This window comes from Rhipicephalus microplus, chromosome 5, assembly GCF_043290135.1.
Source record: "Rhipicephalus microplus isolate Deutch F79 chromosome 5, USDA_Rmic, whole genome shotgun sequence".
In the NCBI taxonomy this organism is placed as follows: Eukaryota; Metazoa; Arthropoda; class Arachnida; order Ixodida; family Ixodidae; genus Rhipicephalus; species Rhipicephalus microplus.
The window spans coordinates 30,769,680-30,790,259 of NC_134704.1; the positions used below are offsets into that span (position 1 = coordinate 30,769,680).

General features: G+C 45.2%; 1 protein-coding gene across 2 annotated transcripts in view; it reads left to right on the forward strand.

Moving 5' to 3' along the window:
- The first annotated feature begins 1,425 nt into the window (after positions 1-1,425).
- Positions 1,426-20,580, forward strand: part of LOC119174776 (SEC14-like protein 2) — a 29,860-nt gene continuing 10,705 nt past the window's right edge. Inside the window, exons 1-9 of one of the 2 annotated variants that reach the window (XM_037425836.2) lie at positions 1,426-1,603; positions 6,040-6,109; positions 6,996-7,039; positions 7,104-7,166; positions 8,852-8,945; positions 16,148-16,242; positions 17,472-17,550; positions 17,703-17,783; positions 20,428-20,514. In XM_037425836.2, coding sequence (XP_037281733.2) covers positions 1,550-1,603; positions 6,040-6,109; positions 6,996-7,039; positions 7,104-7,166; positions 8,852-8,945; positions 16,148-16,242; positions 17,472-17,550; positions 17,703-17,783; positions 20,428-20,514 — 667 coding nt within the window. In that variant the 5' untranslated portion in view covers positions 1,426-1,549. The remainder of the gene's footprint in view (positions 1,604-6,039; positions 6,110-6,995; positions 7,040-7,103; positions 7,167-8,851; positions 8,946-16,147; positions 16,243-17,471; positions 17,551-17,702; positions 17,784-20,427; positions 20,515-20,580) is intronic. The other variant, XM_075895132.1, reaches the window with a different exon arrangement.

The window sequence follows — 20,580 nt, forward strand, 5'->3', positions numbered from 1 at the left end:
TTTATAAAATAATGTGCAGTTTTGAAATAATGGAGCTTATACAGTAGAACTATACAGATAGTCCAAGCACGTTCTGCTCAGCATTTCGCCGTCATCATTCTAAGCCATCTTCTCAGCCCGTGACTTTAAGCGCCGGCGTCAGAAGCACCATCCCGGTGAGGTAAATCCTCGGAGCGTGAGCGGTGCGCTTTAAGTATCGAGACATGCACTATATCGGTCGTTATTGTTGCTTACCTGGGATGTACTGCAGTAATTTCACAGGTGACGCTACAGTGACCTTTCATATGACGCTTTAAGGACCAACATAACGGGACATCGGCTTTTCGCAGAGACCAACAAGTCGTGATGGTAACCACATCAAGACCCCGGGGAAGACTGGACATCGCGATGTCGGCGATCGTAAACACAGTTCGGTTAACCTGCGAGGCAAATGTAAACTATCCCGGTTGGCTCGGTGGGCGATGTTGGCACGGGCCAGTGCATCACGAGCACAAACAGTCGATGAGTCAGCGTCAGGAGAGAGCATGGTGTCCACGGGTAAAGGCGGGTCATGACCGCACAGCATACGTGAAAACCCAGCTGTGTCGTGACGCGAAGAGTCGTTTGTGAAAGTTACAGAAGGTAAGTGGATGTCCCAGTATTGGTGGTCTTCAGAGACGTACATCACAACATATCTGTCAGGGTACGGTTCAGTCACTCGGTGATGCCATTGGTTTGTGGAAGATACGCATTAGCGAAATTGCTGTGGGTCAAGCAGGATCGCAGTAAATCGTCAAGTATACTTTAGCTAGAAAACAGCGGCCGCGATCTGTGATTAGCTGACGAGGAGCGCCAGGACGCAGAACGAGTTGATGAAGAGAATAAAATCGGCTTCGTGTAACAAGCTCAGGAGATGACTTAGCATGATGACGACGAAGTGCTGGGCCCTTGGACTGCAGCTGCGTTTGTTTTGTTTTCCTTCAAACCCATGGCACGTGCCCACTTTCTCAAGAATGTGCAGTTGGAAGTTTAAACAAAGCTATTCGAACAATGTAATGAGATTCTGCTCGGCACTTCGTCGTTATCATTCCAAGTCATCTTCTCAGCCCGTCACGATATACACTGCCATTTGGTCAAGCAGAAAATTTTCTTCTTTCCTTAGAGCGGGCAAGTGCAGGCGAATGCTCCCTGACCCACTGCACGTACACGCACCGGATGTCTAAAAAAACACAAGATATAGAAGGGAAAGAATGGGTAAATATCGGGGCAACACATGATCGTTCGCCGAAGTTTGCATACACCTCGACGCACAATTAATGCAGTGACGTGTGCCGTTGTATGGCGTGGTTCCTATCTTTCTCTCTCTCTATCGTATTCCTCTCTTCCGCCTCTTCCCTCCTCCTCTCCAGCTGTATTGCTTGGGAGCGGCAGTGGGGGAAAGGAGGTCAGGCAGCTCTCAACCAAGGCTGCGGCCTTGCGCTCTCGCAATCGGGCAAGCACGCCGGTCCATAGCGCCACGCGGAGAGACTACAACGCGTGGAGCCTCCGGCCCGAGCCGTCATTCGACAACATGAGCGGCTACTTGCAGGACCTCGATGAGCGCCAACAAACTGTGCTGGAACGGGTGAGCCCCCCATTCTCGCCTATGTCAGCGTATACTGTCCTCAAATAATAGTTTATCTCTTTAAGATGACAAACATTCCTCTCCAGCGTTAATTTACGTAATCGCGCGTAACGTGCACGTTTCGGAATATTCCGTGACTAAGCGATGGCGCAAACTAAGTTTGTTCGCGCACGCTATGATTCGACCAAAATATTCAACCAAGCGCAATCGTCGGTAAATAGCTAAGCTTTGTCAACCGTAATGAACGAGGTTCTCTAACTAATTAAAATAGAGTGATCCTTTTTTTCTCTCACTCCTTCTTTTCGGACACTACAAGAGGGTTCTGGGAGCAATTTTGAATGGTTAAATTATTGAACTGATCTTAATACATTACCTCGGCTGACGACTGTAAGGCTGCTGGTTCGATCCTGCAGCCGTGGTTGTGGTCGCGCTTCGATTTATGTGAACTGGTAAAGGCCCGTGTGATGTAGTGCACATTAAAGAACACAATATGGTCGAAATTGCAGGAGCCGTCCACTACAGCATGCCTGATTACCATATCGGAGTTTCGTCACGTAAAAGCCCGGATGTTATTATTTATTGACACATAGCAACGTGCCGCGTACTTTTACGGATCACGCTAGAGATGGAGACAAATAAAAAAAATGTAATTTAACTCAAACTGAGAGTGTTTGCTCAACGTTAATCGAAACTGGAGGCCTTTGACTGCAGTACTCGGAGACTTAGTGAAGATGTGAAATTTGCCTATGCCACAGAGATGAACAAATGCAATAATTGTCGAAGTTTTTCATCATTTAATGTGTGCGATTGATACGGTTGCTAAAATTTTGTAAAAATCCAGTTTTGGCCGTGCTAACAACCATCACCATGTTATTAAGGTATCAAGCGTAATGCTCGTGTACAGTGTCATTTAGTTTACTGGACGAAAGTCTGGAATTTGTCGAAGTCACTGTTTCCGCACTTTCGGCGCGATGCCTGCATTAGACACAAACCCTGCGCGTTAGCAACGAGTAACTTATGCTAAATTTGTAACAGCAATGAAGTGCTGGACAGTGAACACTAACTTTTCTTTGAAATGGTCTAACGGGACCGATCTCGTCAACTTGCATAAAAAAAAAAAAAAAACTTGGTACTAACTCGGAACTGTGTAACCCTTTACCATGACACAAACTCCAACACTTCTTTTTTTGATGACCTTCGTTCTCGGTAGAATTTCATGAGCGCTCCTGACATTGCTCGGCAAGAATGAAAAGAAAAGAAAGAAGAAGAAAGAAGTAGAAAATCTTGGGTACCATTTAATGGCAACCCCACTGGAGTCAGTCCAGAAAGCTCGAAGTCTTAATTACTAAATTTCGATGTCGTGCCCCCCCCCCCCCCCCTAAACTTGTATCTACACAGAGCTGGTCAGACAACATCACCCCTCTGCGCATTCTGCGGAGAAATGGAATCACTAGATCATTATTTTTTGTATTGTCGCCGCTACGAGATACTTAGAAAAAGGTTACTAGTTATGCCATTTCGGAAAATAGGCCTTAGATTGACGGCGGAAACGGCGCTAAGCTTTGGCGCCTCAGCTTTGGGACATTGCCACAGGGATGCTTTCAATGCCGTTTGCGATTATATTCAGGCAACCAAGCGTATACCTTTGTGATCTTCAATAAAAAAAATTATTTATTACTCCCCAGGGCAGAGTGAAGTAAACGCAGCTGAGTGGTAATCATAACACCTCAAATCTCAAAATTGCTCAACTTGATTTTTTTTTCTTTTTTTTTCGTTTGCTCTTTTTATGTTGTTTTTATTTTTACATTAGTCTTATTATAATACCAATTCATTACACATAGTTAAAATTATCACAGAAAAACTGCACTACACTTTCTTGGCCAATCCCCCTGAGTGGGTATGAGCCAACCTCCCAGGGAAACAAACAAACAAACATATAATGACATATGATGAAAGTCTATGTGCTGTGGGATATCGTAGTGGCTAGGGCCACGCTTTTGGAGTGAACGGACGCAGCCGACGCGGTCGGAACAATCCAAATAACAACACAAAATCATTTAACTACTTTGGATCAACGACATCGCCAGCCGAATCATTACACATCTATTGTAATTAACACGCTAACTCATTTTTACACATTATTAAACAACACTCAACAACATGACAAACAAGGCTGTGCTGCTAACGCCTGACTCACCACGTGGGCTCTTTTCCACGTGGTGTGGTAGCGCGGACGGTGGGTCTGCCGTGGAAGGCACTGCGGGCCGCCTGCGGTGGGCCAACGTGGTGAGTCAGGCGTTAGCAACACAGCCTTGTTTGTCATGTTGTTGAGTGTTGTTTAATAATGTGTAAAAATGAGCGTGTTAATTACAATAGATGTGTAATGATTCGGCTGGCGATATCGTTGATCCAAAGTAGTTAAATAAATGTGCGTAGTTGTTTCGATCGTTCCCACCGCGTCGGCTGTGCCCGTTCACTCCAAAAGCGTGGCCCCAGCCACTACAAGACCCTACACTGGCGCCCAACGTGGGGCAAACAACAAACAACTCCCACAGTGCGCAGCCTATACATCGTTCTAACGAGCGGCCTCTGGACAGCGGCGCATATGTCTCGGTATATTTGCTGTTCGCTCGAAAGTATACCGAGAAAGTTGGAGCACCTGCTTTACGGACCATTCTTCAGGGCTTGCGCGCACGACTTCCTCGCGTCGCAGCTAGCGTATACTTATTCAAACACGACCGCGTACCCGTTTGCTCATCTACGTCCTCTCGCTGCAGCAACGCTGCAGTACAGATATCCATCACTTTCCGTGGATCCAGTCAGTGATTGCTGAGTTGGTGTGCAACAATCTTGGATCCCTGTAAATGCAGGTTCTGTATAAATTGTAAATGTCGAAATATTTCGTGGAATATGAATTTAATTTACCGTTGGAGCAGCCTGAATCTAACAAAAATAATAATGGAACTGACAGGCATTTCTCGAAAACAAACAATATTCGCAGTTGTTGAAACGTTTGTCCATTCTTCTGTGAGTGGCCAGCCGTGAACAGCCCGTGTTGTGCAAGCGTTCTCTGCATCCACACAAGTGTCCCGCATTCAGCCAATTTATAGCGGTCATTTGAAACGACGGACATCGAGAAACGCCCGCAGAGTTTGCACATCGCGGACCTTGCAAGGCCATTGTCCTCGAAGTATACTCTGCGGCGTCTAATTTGCCTAAAGCGGTCTGAAGGTCGAGCCTTTGATGTTCGCGCCATGGGCAGTCACACTAGAGATTACTCGAAGTTTATTCTGCGCGGAAACGACCTTATGACTTGGGCGTTATCGTGTTTCTAATCAAAATGGTCTCTACGGCAAGTTTATCAGTTATAGCACCGTATGAACATAAACGGTGTGGAAAAAAAAATGGCAGCATATCCACGGAGTCAATGATGGAGAGTGGGGCGAAGAATTCGTCCTTCCATTCGCCCTTGCTTCCGTCCGTCCATGCGTCCGTCAGTGTGACCGTCCATGCGTCCATCAGCCCGTCCGTGCGTGCGTCTGTTCGTGCGTCCGTCCCTGCGTTCGTCCATGCAGCCGCCCCTGCGTCCGTTCATGCGTCCATCCATGCATCTGTCTGTGTGTCAGTTCGTCCATCTATTCAACACTCCAAGTACCAGCATCTCGCATCTTTTCATCATATATTCCCCATATAGAAGCACCGCCATCCAGCGGACATTCCAAGGACTAAACGAGAGGTGGCACACGCACACTTTCTAACGGCTTGCACTTCGGGTCCACTTCCCACATTTAACCACCTCGAGTTCATGGTATATACTAGTTCACTGTATTCATGGCACTGCGGCCGAACACTCGCTAAACCTTTCGAAAACCAAGGAGGTTACGCCCAGCGAGTATGACGTAGCAAAATTTTCAGTCAGATAGTGCTCAATGTACATGCCAATGGCTGCTAATGGGAAATGAGAGGCGGAGAATTCTGCTTTTACTTTCTTACGGCTTGCGCTTCGTATCTACTTCCCATTTTTAACCACCTCGAGTTCATTCATGGTATATACAAGTTCATTGTATTCATGGCACTGTGGCTCAACGCTCGCTAAACCTTTCTAAAGCTAAGGAGGTTACACCCAGCGAGTATAACGTAGCGACCCTTTCTTGTCAGATAGTGCTCAATGTACATGCCAATGGCTGCTAATGGTGATCGCAGCCTGCGCGTGAACTAAGAGCCGAATGCTCCTGTCTCTCATTCCCCATTAGCAGCCATTGACATGTACATTGAGCACTATTTTTTATTGTTCAACAACGCACAGAAGAAGTCTCTCACCGGCACCACCTTGGAGGTCAAAATGTTATACTTGTTACATACTACGGGGGACGAACGGGTGCCGTTATAAAGAGCTTCGCCGCTAAAAAGCCCTGGCCGTGTTTTGTTGCACGCAGTTCCGCGACGCGGTGGCAGACGTACGGAGGCCGGAGCACACAGACGCCAACCTACTGAGATGGCTGAGAGGTGAGCATGTGACCGGGATGTGTACTTGAACACCAAATGCACGCGATTTGTATTTTAGATTTGTGTTGGGAGAACACCACCGTGTCACCAGAACACCTAGCCATAAGCAAATACTTAATATATTGCAAAATTGGTGCAATTAAACTTCAGGTATTGCAACTTGTATCGTAGCCGAAGCGCTGCTGACAACACGCCGGTTGCCACTACGTACATAAGGACGGGTGTTGAGTGAAGGGCCCCTTCGAACCCGTACTGACATGGCTGTCGTTCTCACGTACTATAGGTCATTTCAGTTTTTAAAAAAATGTAGAGAAACCTGATTTTCATCCGGCTTTCCTTCTCGGATTTCGAGTAGTCCAATCATTGTCAGGTTCATATTTCAGCGAAGTCAAACTCTTGCCGCTTAGGTATCCGACTCTCGTAACTCAATTCACGTTCCCTCATTGCAAAGGGTGTCCATTTCAGAGCGGGAGTAGCCCTTCCTCACTATTGTTGGGGTTTCACGTCTCAGAACCACGATGTGATTATGAGGGAGGCCGCATAGTGGACAGTTTCGGAAATTTTTATCACCTGCGGTTCTTTAACACGTACCCAAATCTAAGCACACGGGTATCTAGCACTTCCACCTCCCCCGAACTGCGGCCGGCACGGTTGAGATTCAATCCTGCGACCTTCGGGTGAACAATCGATCACCACAACCATGTGCTCGATCGTAGCCGATCGGAGTAATTTTTCAAAGAGTACTCAAGACGTTTTCAAACGAAGTTCAAGTGATCTGTCATAAAGCTCGTTCGCAATTGCTCGACGTGAACGCAGAAAGATGGCACAAGAAAACCCCTCTGAGATTGAGTGGGCGGCCATTGCTAACGGTTCTCTTGTTTTTCAGCGCGCGATTTCGACCTGGACCGGGCGGAGCAAATGTATCGACAGGTGAGACGCATTGGTGACCTTGACGGTTTCGCAGACTTCCGCTGAGCCTTGCTTCCTCAAACAGCACCTGCGATGGCGCCAACAGAACCACGTGGATACACTGCTGACGGACTACGAGGCGTCCAAGGTGGGTTTGAAGGCTTTCGAACCTTTAGGGCTGTACGCACAATGCCTGTTTAGAGAACTACAAAGTCTAAAATGGTTATTTTAAAAAGAAGTTAACCAACTCGTCAATTTATAAATCAATGAATGAGCTCCTCTGAAGAGCCCATTTAGTACAACTCACATTGTGATACTAATGAAACTGTCTTGACCAACATGTAATAAGGGGACGACGGGGGGGGGGGGGGGGAGCGGTGACAGGCAGTGATTATAGTACAGGGAGCCCTGGATACATGATGGCGCAACATATAGTTGTAAATCCGGCATACAGTGTGCATGAGAACGTTTCAGCAATACTGCACTGGCCATTGGTTATTGGCGCTAGCCTGATGGTGGAGGGTCACCTCAAAGTTACGGTCACATTACATCGTTGCATAAATTCAAGTTTTTTTAGCTGTGCTAAGAGAACTCAGCACAAGCTTTCTGATGACAATAAAGTACCTGGAGATAACAGTAATGCGCGTGAATTTTTTTTTTCAAACCGTACAGATGCACCACTTACCAGCAAGTAGTTTTTTTTAACAAGTGCTTAATAGATATATTTTTTAAATTGTTTGGTATGGACCAAATTTCGTTTTGTTTAAAGAAAAAGGAATTGGGAAGTTGGTTAGAAAAAGAAATTGGGAAGCGATGAGCGATGCTTATCTCGCTTCTCACTTGGCTATTAGTGTAAAAGTGAACACACACACACACACACACACACACACACACACACACACACACACACACACACACACACACACACGCACGCACACACACACACGCACGCACACACACACACACACACACACGCACGCACACACACACACGCGCACGCACACACATGCGCGCGCGCACGCACACACGCGCACGCACGCACACGCACGCACGCGCACGTACACATGCGCACGCACACGCACACACACACACACGCGCACGCACCCACACACACACACACACCACACACACGCGCGCACGCACACACACACCCGCGCGCGCGTACGCACACACACACACACACACACACACACACACACACACACACACACACACACACACACACACACACACACACACACAAACGCGCGCGCGCGTGGCTGATATTTGTTACTCGCACGCACGACACACATTTTGGGTGCAGTCCAGCTAATACTTGTTTACGAGTGCCAGTCCCTCCAGAGAAGCATTAAGAGATGATAATTATTTCGTGGTGTGCCTTTGGCGGCCTTGGACTTAATTTTTGTCAAGTGTGAAGGCTCGTTTGGACCACCTTCATCCTACAAACCAGAAGGCTGTTATCTTTGGTAAAAAAAAACAAACGATTGAATGCAGTGTGAGGGCAAATAAGGTGTTACAGGGGGTCATGCAGACATAACGTGTGGCATAGGCGTGTGACCATGGTTTTTTCTGGGGTGGTAGGGTAGGGGGTTAAGGTTTGTCGCAACGCTCCGTCTATTGTCAAAACGTAAAGCTGGCTTGCCCCCCCCCCCCTCCCCCTTTTGCGCATTTCTATGACGCGTGGTGTAATGTTTATACAATTATACGCCTACTCCTAGGCTGCTCAGTAAGTGGTTTTCGGGTCTTCATATAATAGCCGAGGTGACCAGTGAAAAAAAAAAAAAACCTGAATGGAGCGAAATTGTCACCTCTACCACTTCTTCACGTTAACAGGTGATCCGCGATCACTTTCCGGGCGGCATTCTGGACTGCAGTAAGAAGGGAAACCCCGTCTGGCTGGTAAATATCGGCAGCGTGGACATAAAGGGTAAGCCGCATCTGTAACGTCGATAAGAGATAGAGTGGAAGATGAGATGTACACGATTGCATGCGGGGTTGAGTGAATTGAATCTACAAGCGCCACGTTTGAAATTGGTTTGTTGTTAGTGTCTCCCAACTTGACCCTATCATACCTTTCTCTGTCACTTTTTCTCGTGTCTTAAACAAGGGAGACATGCAATGGTTGGTACCTATAGAGGTTAGTAAAGCCACACCTGTGAAACATTGGTCTAGCTGAAGATGAATTCTTGCTAGCATGTAATCAAGTTTACAGCATTACCCAAGTAAACTAAATTGTGATGGGAGAATACTCAAGACCTTCTAGTAACAATTAGCACGCCGTTATCTTCCACTCGGTCCACAAAGAGAAACAGTAACATTTCGCGCAAATATGCTTCCAATAGTTTTCGAACGTTTCACATGCATTGTTTGTTAACTGCTCACGATCGAGCACAACCGAGTCAACAATCTTGTTTAATGTCACGTTAGCAAGAAATATTACTTTGTATTATTTACGTATATCTGTAGTGGTGTGGTTCCTCTGAATTAATTCTGAACACTCCTCACCACAAAATTTGGTGGTTTATTAGTCGCACCACTTGACGGAACCATTCCTGCAACAATACCAGGCACGCGGCGTTTCAGCCTCCTTCGATTCACCAGTGAACGCTATTCAACCTACTACAGCACTGAACAGCACGTTGTTCGTCCAAGAAAATATTTTGCAGAAAATATTTATTCTTCCAACTTCTCCAACCGTTGTTTCTACAAAAAATAACAGTGCATAAATAATGAAGAGAGAAAAAACCAACTCATGAATACCTCAAAAATGCGACCATCTCATACATCTTCACGTAAACGAGGCCACATAACCCGCAACGAGAGATGTGCGGCGGGAGCCAAATCTTGATATTCGGGCGTCCCAAGCAGAGCCAATTTGATCAGAGGTAAAGACCCCGCGCTTCAATAACACTTAGAGCGCCGCTTGTGAGACCGGTACGAGGCGAAACCTCACCACGTGCTGACCTTGAGGACAAGGACGATGCACACCTTGCGTCAGGTATGACGGAATCACAGGCTCTAAGGAGTCCGCGGCGAGGCTAAACATCGTCTCACCGTGGTCGCTGGCCGTGAACACAGGAAGCGTTCCGCGCTCTCTCCATCTCCGTTCCCGGTTGAATATCCTGCGTCAGTGTTTGCCGGTTGGCCGCGGAAACGCTGTTTTCGAACTCTTTATTGTCGCTCGACCAGAACTGACTCACTCTCTGGATTTAGTGCCGACCGGGTGTGACCCGCGATCTCCGACTATACAGCGCAGCTCTGGCCGACTGGGCTCGCCCTATACGGCATCCACTGACGCCGACAAGAGCTCTCGCTGAGTGCATGGAGCCCCATCCTCGGACTCCTGCGACCGTGTGCATCCATCGTTTTCTGTCGTTCGCTGTCCCTGCGCTTCACTCTCTCTATCTCTATACCTCTAATCCTATCGTTTTAATCCCTCCTTACCCCCATCCCTTGTGAGCTACTGTTGAGGTGTCGCACTCTGATGCAGACAGCTACAGGGCTCACTTTTCTCTTCTTTTCTCTTTAAGAATCACAGAAGGTCAGAGCTGATCTCTACCGGATCTTGGAAGTTAAACATCCTTGAGCCTCCGTTTCCACAAGTCAACAGGGGAAAGAACAAAGCAATTACTCGTTTTCGGTCTCCACCAAACCATCAGAATGATTTTCATTAGACGCGCAAATATGTAACAATTATACGAATGACAAAGGATAAATATAGAGGTGGCAGACTGACAACTGAATGCCACATTGTCGGTCTCCTTTTAGAAGAGGGAGAAATAGGAGAAAAGGAAATGAAAAGGAGTTGGCAAGGAAAGAGGAGGAAAAAGTACATAAGTTTCCGGAGATGGATGGATGGATATAAAACTTTTATTGGGGTCCTCAAGGATTCCACCCCCGTTTTATAGGGGTAGGATCGCGGGCCGCACCCACGTTGGGACGGGGAGGCACCGGTAAAAATTATGAAAGCTTCATGCTATAGGGGTGACAAGCCAGAACAAAAAGCGTGGCTGGCTGACCTTTCTTCTCTTTTGTCTTTCTCCATTTTATGTACATACATCACTGTCAATCGGTTTTCTTCGGTTTCTTTTGCTTCTTCCTTTAAAGTTGTGTTTAGAAAAAGTGGTTAACGATTCAGAGTACTTAGTACTCTACTATGGGAGAGCTGAAAGCCGTCCTGCTACAGACACTCACGTACCTCAATTTTTCACTTTAGACTTACAGGCACGGTCCTACAGTATAAATTATTGAGCTCAACTTCTCAACGGTAACACTCATCGTTGTTGGTGGTTCCATGCGCCCACGTTCGTGTCGCTGGTAATAGGTTGAAAACTTGAACGTCTTTACAAAATTTCCTCCAGCATTCTGACATCTACTTCTGTCCAATTGTTGTATTTAAAGTAGAAATGAAGAACCTTTAGTTTTCGCTCTGCTTGCATTAGAACACGAAAAGTACATACAGTAGAATTGCCAAGTGCGGCTCCGTTTTACGGGTGGACTGTTCGGTTTGGTTTGGGAAAACTTTATTCTACGGGCAGATAACTTGCCCATTTTCATACTCCATCCAAGTAGTGAGGAACCTTCCTTGACTTGAATATTACTTGCGGCCACATTCAATGCAGCGCTAACGCGTTTCGAACGTGCTGCATTGAAGGCGGTGGCAAGTCAAGTTCAAATTAAGGCGCATTTCTGAATACGGGGTTTATCTTTACCCCCGTATTCAGAAACGCTCCTTGACAGGAACTTGACTTGCTACCACCTCAAGACAGCGTTTTGAAACGCGTCTATGCTTCCTTGGCGCCGGCTAAAGACAGCGCGTTCAAATCACGTTTGCGCTGCATTGAATGCGGCCGCAAGTAATATTCAAGTCAAGAAGCGTTTCTGAATACGGGGGTTATAGAGTTCCGTGTTCTGAGATGATAAATCAGAAAAAAAAGTCCGATAAGCACCAATTTTAAAAGGGCTTTTTCACCGTTCAAAGGATATTTTCAAAGCTGATAATGATCTATCGAAAGGAGAGCACCTAAATCATTGGAAGCAACCTCGTAAAGCGTGCTTGCGTCTATTACAATGACCTTTAAGGTTGTACGTGATACAAGCAAACGTAGGTGTTTTGCATTCAAGTATTTGTATTTGATTGTATATATGCATGTGCGTTCAGAGCTTCCGGACGTCTGAAATAGACTTATTGAGTTCACATGTTCTCGTGTTCAGATATTATTGCATCTAAGGTCTTGGAGCGTTGAAAACAACAACGAAAACAACACCACCACCACCAACAACAACAACAATTTATTTCGCATCCAGAAGACGAGGAAGGCTGGGATAGAAAGCTGAGAATTAGCTTGCTTATTCCCGCTTATCCCCCCCCCCCCCGATCAAAGTACACTTTGACAAGTTCACAGCAGTGGACATCAATAGCCCTATTAGCAGAGTAAATGAACAGGAGGTGAGAAAAAAATGAAAGAAGGATGCAAAAAGAGGACTATCACCCACATTGCAACGCATTTTCATTGGAAGTAAAGTTTATGAAAATGCACCTTGCAGTTTCTAATGCAGAATTGGACACCAAATTTCGGATATTCGAGACTTACGAGGAACAAACTCTGGTAATCGCCGAATTTCCTAACAAAAAATAAACTTCGTAGAAACACCCTTTAAAATTAAAAAAAATAAACGTTGATTAGGCAGTGTCTTAATTATAAACGACTTTTCACAGCGAAGCTGTTTATACCTATTCCATGCTTGTAAACAGGGGCAGGCGCCGTCGACATATACGGGCTGTGCTCTCAACACGTAAAAATGGTGCCAAAAGCCTACCTGGACCAGCCGTGTTCTCTTGCACCAGCGTTTTGTAGAGTTACGTAAATCATTATCTAAATGATTTGATTGCCAGCCTCACTTCGTATGTCAACGCCTTAACTATGCACGATCCTTGTTGTGGCCAGCTATTGTGGCCACGCCATAGCAAACTTTGTTACTTAGCAAGCGCATGTTTACTACAATTATTATTGCTCCTAAAAATGCTGGCCTTGCTTCGTAAGACATTCGAGTGCATTGCTATCGCAATCATTGCTTGGCACTTTTCGCGAAACTATGACTTTTTTTGTGCTTGTTAAAGTCACGTAGCACGTGATCTTATTAGGAGCTGGCAGCTGACCAACCATCCCTCACATACCACCTCAAGAAATTTGCCACAACGGTATCCTCGCTATAAATAAAGGAAAGAGAAATTTAAGGACTCGTTTTGTTTTGTAGGACACAACATCAACGACAACTAGTTGACAGTGATACCAAGGAAAGTGGAGAGGATGTTACTGGAAGTAATTGTAACGTAAATTTGAAAGAAAAAAAAGTGGACAAAAATAACTTGGTGCTAGCATGGACCGAACTTGCATGTGTGTTGTTTGATGATAAAGCTTACCTGAACATTCACGTTCGCAGGGCGGGATGGTGGGTAATTTTTCTGACCATAGTATTTAACCCCCTCTTTTTAGAGGCCTTGCCCTTCCCTTCCCAAACTGTAAGGTATCAAGCATGAGACTAACCTTGCGCGCTTGACACCTCACTACCTCTTCTGTATTATTTGTCTCTCTTTTTTTTATCTTTGCATGTCCACGTTTTCACTGGAGCTTAGCAATGTCCAGTGCTGTTGCTACAATTCGTGCCACGTTTGCGATGGTTACGGTGGAGATAATTTGCAACGTGGTCTTATCCTCTTAACCTCTAACAGCTCGGCCGCCATCAGATGGACCTTCACGCATTCGAGGCCAATTGACCCAGTTGCAAGCGCATTAAGGTCAGATATTCACGGGGGCGCTGGCACTTAACCAACCGATATGACCGACAAAACTGTCATTTACAGTCTACAGCGATAATAGAAGCAGCAAAGAAATAATAGCGCCGATATTATATGAAATACTGCGACATAGCTATATGGACAGAATGTATTAGACGAACACACTACGTTATGCTTTCAAGTGCAGCTTGAATTTTATGTTTGTCCGATAATTGTCACTGAGCTGTGTGCAGCCACTTTGTCGAGAAAGTCTCCGTGTGGCCAATTACTTAAGGGAAAAAGTCACATTTTCGCCGCAAGGGCTAAGCAATGAATGAGATAGCAACAGCTTGGAATGTAACGCTGAAAACGTCTAGCAGATCGAAACGTGCAGCGCACTGCTCACGCGCGAATGACGCTCGAAAACAACACACACAGGATCACATTTTCGCCGCAAGGGCTAAGCAATGAATGAGATAGCAACAGCTTGGAATGTAACGCTGAAAACGTCTAGCAGATCGAAACGTGAAGCGCGCTGCTCACGCGCGAATGACGCTCGAAAACAACACACACAGGACGAGAGCTAACTAACAACGTCTACAGCTCGACGCTTAACGCACTGTTTAAACAAAAACGACGCACGAAACGTAATCAAGGGTACAAAGTACGAACTAGTGAGTGTCCCAGTTGTTAACTTCACTTTGAAAAGTGCGCTCTTTTCGCAAACGGGGCCTGCCCAGCGAGCGAAGTGACCTTTGTGGCCCAGGCAACTAACGTAATCGTTCCGGTGAAAGGCCAAGGCACATGATTCTCTCCACCGAAGGATAAGCGCACGCACACAAGCACCAAACCCCCACCCCCATCTGTGGGGCAAAGTACGCGTGGGAGATAAGCGCGCGTTGACAAATCGCGACGAGCTGGGTGCCGAGCGTCGACGGCTTTTTTTTTCTTGAGTTTCTATATATATAAATACGTATACATTAACGGTGAACGATGGCGGCGGCGACGGCAAAATCAGCCAAGACTGTCTATATAATTGCTATCGTAATAATAAAAAAGCTTTGAGTCTCGTTACCTTGCTACAGAGTTGTTAACAGCATGCTTTAATTTGTTTCAGCACTGATCAGCAAGTTTAAATCACCCGCTTTGAGCTGCATGTCGATGTGTTGATGCGTGTTTCTTCAGGAACATATATGTTGAAAGGTCGCACTGTCAGCAAATGTAGCATTATAGCAATGACAACTACGTCACCATCATCGACATCATTATGATAAACAACAACAACAACAACAACAACAACAACAACAACAACAACAACAACAACAACAACAACAACAACAACAACAACAACAACAACAACAACAACAACAACAACAACAACAAAGACGACTACGACGCAAGTTTCGTCATAGTACGACCAATAGACAACTTAAAGCAATATGATTACTCAAATTAATAAATCGTTGGCGGAGGGACTGAAATTATGCAAAATCGCAAAAAGGCATGAACGTCGCTGTGCAATGCACTAAAGCTAACTAAGAAAATGGTGGCCTTTTCAGGCATTTTCGTGCACTTTTGGAGTGCTCTGAGTCAATCACCTAGATAACAATATGTTCATTTTCACCGTTCTTCAAGCTGTAAAATATTTTTCGTCATTCGTTCATTCATTCATTTATCCGAAACAAAAAGGCGGGGCCGGAGCAAACGATAGCGAGATCTGTCCTTACTTTGTTTCAACTCAAACTTCTTTAGTCATCGCTAAGGCGTGAAAGCTGATAAGAAGTAATTCTGACAATGGTGTCATTATACATGTATCTTTATTATGCTTTGTGTTTACCTCATCTGTTTGTTTGCAAGCCTAGATGGTGTTCTCTGAAAGATCAATGAGTTTTAATCAATGAGTTTTATTATGACAAAAATGGTTAATACAAAGTATAAATTATACAGATGACGAGGGTCCCAAAGTTAACGACTGCAACGGGACCCCCAATAAGGTTGGCTTTTTTTGCATTGCTTACGTGTCTAACGGGCGAGCATTCTTTTTGACAGCATGCTGAGTTAGGTGACAAGAGTTGGCGACAGTTGGCATGGAGAGTGCAGCGTTGCCTTTCGAGTCTCTCGTGCAAGGGTGCCGTATATATGCCTTAGGATTTAGTTAAAAATTAAAATATAATACTGGTAATATTATTTAGTTGATCATGCATTGGTATTTTATAGAGTACATATTGAGATTTTTAATACATTCTGAATCTGGTTTCAGAGGCAAAATACAAACACGCTACATGACACGAAGTTGTACAAAGCCCATACTGCGAACACGCCAGTCACGCATTCGCGCTGGTCCTTTGCAGGTTTTCTTCAGGTCCAGCCTCCGACGGAAATTCACCGCCACTGCATGTACCTGCTCGAACTGCAAGAAAAGATCAAGAAGGACTCCTCTCGCAAGGTGGGCAAAACGTGTCAATTCAGACACCACGTGATGGTTACCATGATGGAAGCATAAACATCATGACGCCGTAACTCCCTTACGGCCAAAGGTATCGCAGACATGTAAATAACGGTTAGAAGCTGTGGAAATGGCACAGATACCGAATAATATACGTTTATTTGGGGCGCGCATCTGTGAATCCTGCAACAATGTACCGCAGTTCACAGCCTTACCTAAGGCTCAATAGTGTAATTGACCCGCTGAGCGCACTGTGAGAAGCGTAGCGAATTTAGGAAGTTCTGTTCTGCATTTCAGTTAAAAGAGCCCCTAACATCTAAGCGTGGTGTCTGCATGCATGACATTTTCTGCCTGTTTTTTTTTTCTTCATTTGCATATTATCTCTGATTGCTTTGCACATTCTAGTGTTAATTGGCAGTGCTAATATATTTTAACAGCCATAATCTCTCGATACTCTTATTTTTACCAATCATAATTTTCTTACTTTCAGTGCCGACAGCCTGCCTCGTTAGCTGTTGCATGAGTAATAATACAATGCCGATCATTCGACGTGTTAATGAAAGTCAAGCTTTGAACAGGTTTGCGTTCATTACAGTATCTAGCGCATGTGACATCCATGTAATCCATCTCTGCTCGCAGGAGTGCTCCATTTGATGTTTAAAGTGAGTGAAAATGTCACTCTGTTTCCATGCAATAATACAACATTCGAACGGTATTACATCTGGGAAACAAACATTCAGCTTCATAAAGCGACAGGAATTCGAACTAAAGTGACCAGAATTCGTCACTAAAAAAAAAAGGCAAGCTGTACGAGCACTGCACACATCTACCTCGGTGGCAAAGTGGTTACGCTGCTCGAATGCCGACCCGACGGTCCTGGGTTCGATACCATACACGGCGATAGCTTTACGATGGAGGCTAAACGCTAGAATGCTGTGTGCTTCGTGTTGTCGGTTCACGTTAAAGAAAACCAGAACGTCGGAATTTCCGGGACCCTCCGTGACATGACTCCTCGTTGTCATTTCGTTGTTTTCGCGCATAAAACTCCAACAATCATTATTGTAAACGCTGCACTCGAAATAAGCGCATCAGACGGCACAATCTGGTCATCTGGTCAGCGTCAGCAAACCTGACTTTCTTAGGGTGTCGTAAAGACCACGTGGTTATGCATATCGGCCCAACCCCCTAACAAACGCTGTCATCTTGAAGTCTTCTTCTCGCCAATGCAGTTGGGAAAGGAGATCGAGACCCAGTACGTGATCATGGACTACGAGGGCTTTTCAGTACGACAGCTCTACTCCTGGCAAGGTGTGCACTGTTAGCTTCGTTTCATTCGTCCTTCCGCCAGTCATGTATGAACGCGCTCTTTTTTTTTTTGCGTCTCTCATAATCATATGGTGGTTTTGGGACGTTAAACCCCACAAATCAATCAACGCGCTCTTTCTCTTCATTCTTCGCAGTGCTCAACCTTCTGACCGATTTGCTCAAGATGTACGAAGCAAACTTTCCGGAGTCCCTTGAAAAGGCATTCGTCATCAATGGTAAGTGGCATTTATGGGAATTTTGCAGAACAGAGATTCATCGCATAGATACTAAACGACCAAGTGATGTTTAGCCCCTCCGCAAAAAAAAAAAAAGAAAGAACAGGAACAGGAAAAACGAAACACGTGCTGGATATCCCAAACGATCAGTTAGTGGAACCGGGAGAACGCAAAACAAAACTGTCAGACGGTCACTTATCTGACATGAAACATTGCTGTGGCGTGTTTTAGTTAGAGCACGAAAAACAATTGGACAACTCGACTATTTTATTACACAAACCCGGAACAGGTTTAAATTACATGTCAGGTTAGTGACATTTACTCAGCGCGGGGCGATTCAGAAAAAAAAAGCAGCAGCTAAAGTTTATGAGAGGAAGCGGGGTGGTCTATGAACCGCATTTAATTTTTTTTACTAGAGATTGCGAGTTGTGGTGGTGACATGACTTATATAAAAGTGAAAAATCTAGGGTCTTTAGTGCAGCTTCACTATCCTATCCAGGCGTAGAATGCGAATGCGAACTGCCATCTGGCTTCACATTTTGGGAACGTGAGGCGTCAGGCGTCAAGTGACACTAAACCGTCGACCAACTGTGCATCATCATCATCATCATCATCATCATCATCATCATCACCATCATCATCATCATCATCATCATCATCATCATCATCCTGACTTCGCCCACTGCAGGGCAAAGGCCTCTCCCATGAACCGCCAATCAACCCGGCCGTGTACTTTCCGTTGCCACTCAACACTTGTTTAACATCTGCAGGGGCATCACTAGTTCATTCGCTGTTTCACCGGAACAGTGACAACTCAAATATGACAGCGTTGGGTGGGTCACTTGGTTTGCAGTCTTGTGAAGCACGTTACTAAGGTGCTTAGCCTATAGACGAAGCGAAATTTGGGTATACTTGGATCTGCTTTGACACCGGGAGTATATTTTTTGATAGTATACTTAAACAAAATGAATGAACGAACAAGGTTTCGATGACCCGGAAGATAACTTTGCGACTGTACAGACATGAATGGAGACAATGCCTAGAATAGTACCTTTTATCACATTGTAACGACCAACATAAATAAAACGGGCCTATCTGCGTACGCGGACAGCGTTATTGCGCAGGAATTGCTATAATAAAGTGTTTCAATGATAAGAATCTTCGCGGAAATTGATAATGCGTTTTAATATCGCATCTGTACAATGAGGCTGTTTAATATCTACAGCCTGGGCGTCAGCAGAGCACTGAAGTGACGCGTTCAGCAGAGCACTGCACGTGCAGTGCTCTGCTGAACGCGTCACTTCACAAAACATTGCGAGCAGAGTGAATTTTTTAAAATGAAAGCTTTTGAACTCTGCCACAGTATTTCGCTAACTTCTTAACGCAATCCTATGCTCTACCACAGTTTCATAGGACTGCAGGCTTTAGTGACTAATCGCTGTCCTAATCTGAATCGTTCAGTGTGCGCGCCGTGTTCTCTGTCTCCCATAGGTCAATCCCGATTTCCCACAGTCCCCAGGTTTGAATAGCAAACCAGATGATCCCTACTTGTTCACTTCATTAATAGGTATCACTTGCGTGCTTTGCGATCGTGTTGCGTTCTCTCCAGTTTCTTGTCCAAATATATGCGCTTGTGAAGCCTGCGAACGTGGACCAATCTTTTTTTTTTCTTACGACCCGCTTTCCTAACTGTTCTTTCTATCTGCTACAACATCATATTAGAAGGTACGTCCATAGATAAGCCTTTGTATTGTGATTGGGTCCCTATGCGCGTTTTACTTCCGTTCTGCACCGTTGCTCCACGTAGTCCACGCGCTGTCCACAGAATCGTGCCCCCTGCCATCGAGAGATAGGCATCTTTACAGGGCCTGGTCGCCTAGTGGGTAAGCCTCACCGACCTTCCAGCCAAAAGGGTATGAAGGCCATCGCAAGATGAAAGCCTTGTAAGCTGCCTCACTCTACGAAGTGCATATCAGCCACTGGTTCAAGGACAAGGAAGATAAAACGCCTCAAATATGGACAAAAATTTGTATCCCATCTTTAGCCTTGTTCAGAAGGTTTCGAATGGGAAGGAGCTCGTCAGGTTGTAAGTTAGGCGCGTGACCTTTCATCACATTTGTACGAACGTGAAATATAAAAAAAAGTGAACTGCACCTCCGAACACCGACATACGAAAGCAAGGTCAACTCTTTTTTAAGAGGCTTGGTTCATATATATAGTGACAAGATCTCCCTCGCGAACACTCGCCTGAAGGAAATTTATTTCACCTACCCATCTTCCCCCCTCCCCAACGACTCCCCATTTCTTTCATCACATTTCTTTCGTAACTGCAGCCTGAAATTTGAGACATCTCCGGGTCAATTTTATTCCCTTCGGATCAATTTCTTTGCATGAGACACCTCGAACGATCCACTCCACAATGTAAAGCTAATCTTCATGCAATTTGTTTTGTTGTACTGCTAAAAAAATTACTTTTCGTAGTCTGTTTTCTTCGCACAGAGAGCACGAGAATAGACACGACGCTTGAATTGTTTCCATACTGTTAAACAAACGTAGTGTGCAGGGTCTTACACTTAGTACCGTTGGAAAGCTTGCGATGGCTGCTGACCTTAACTGCGTGATTTGCGAATTGCTCTCGTCGCAGTGCCCAGTTTCTTCCCGATACTGTGGAAAATCATGCGGCCGCTTTTGACGCAAAGGACGGTGGACAAGATTGGCATCTACGGAAAAGGTAAAAAAAAAAAGAAATTGAAGATTTTCTAATTTCATTTTTGAACTAGCGTACAGCATTTATGCT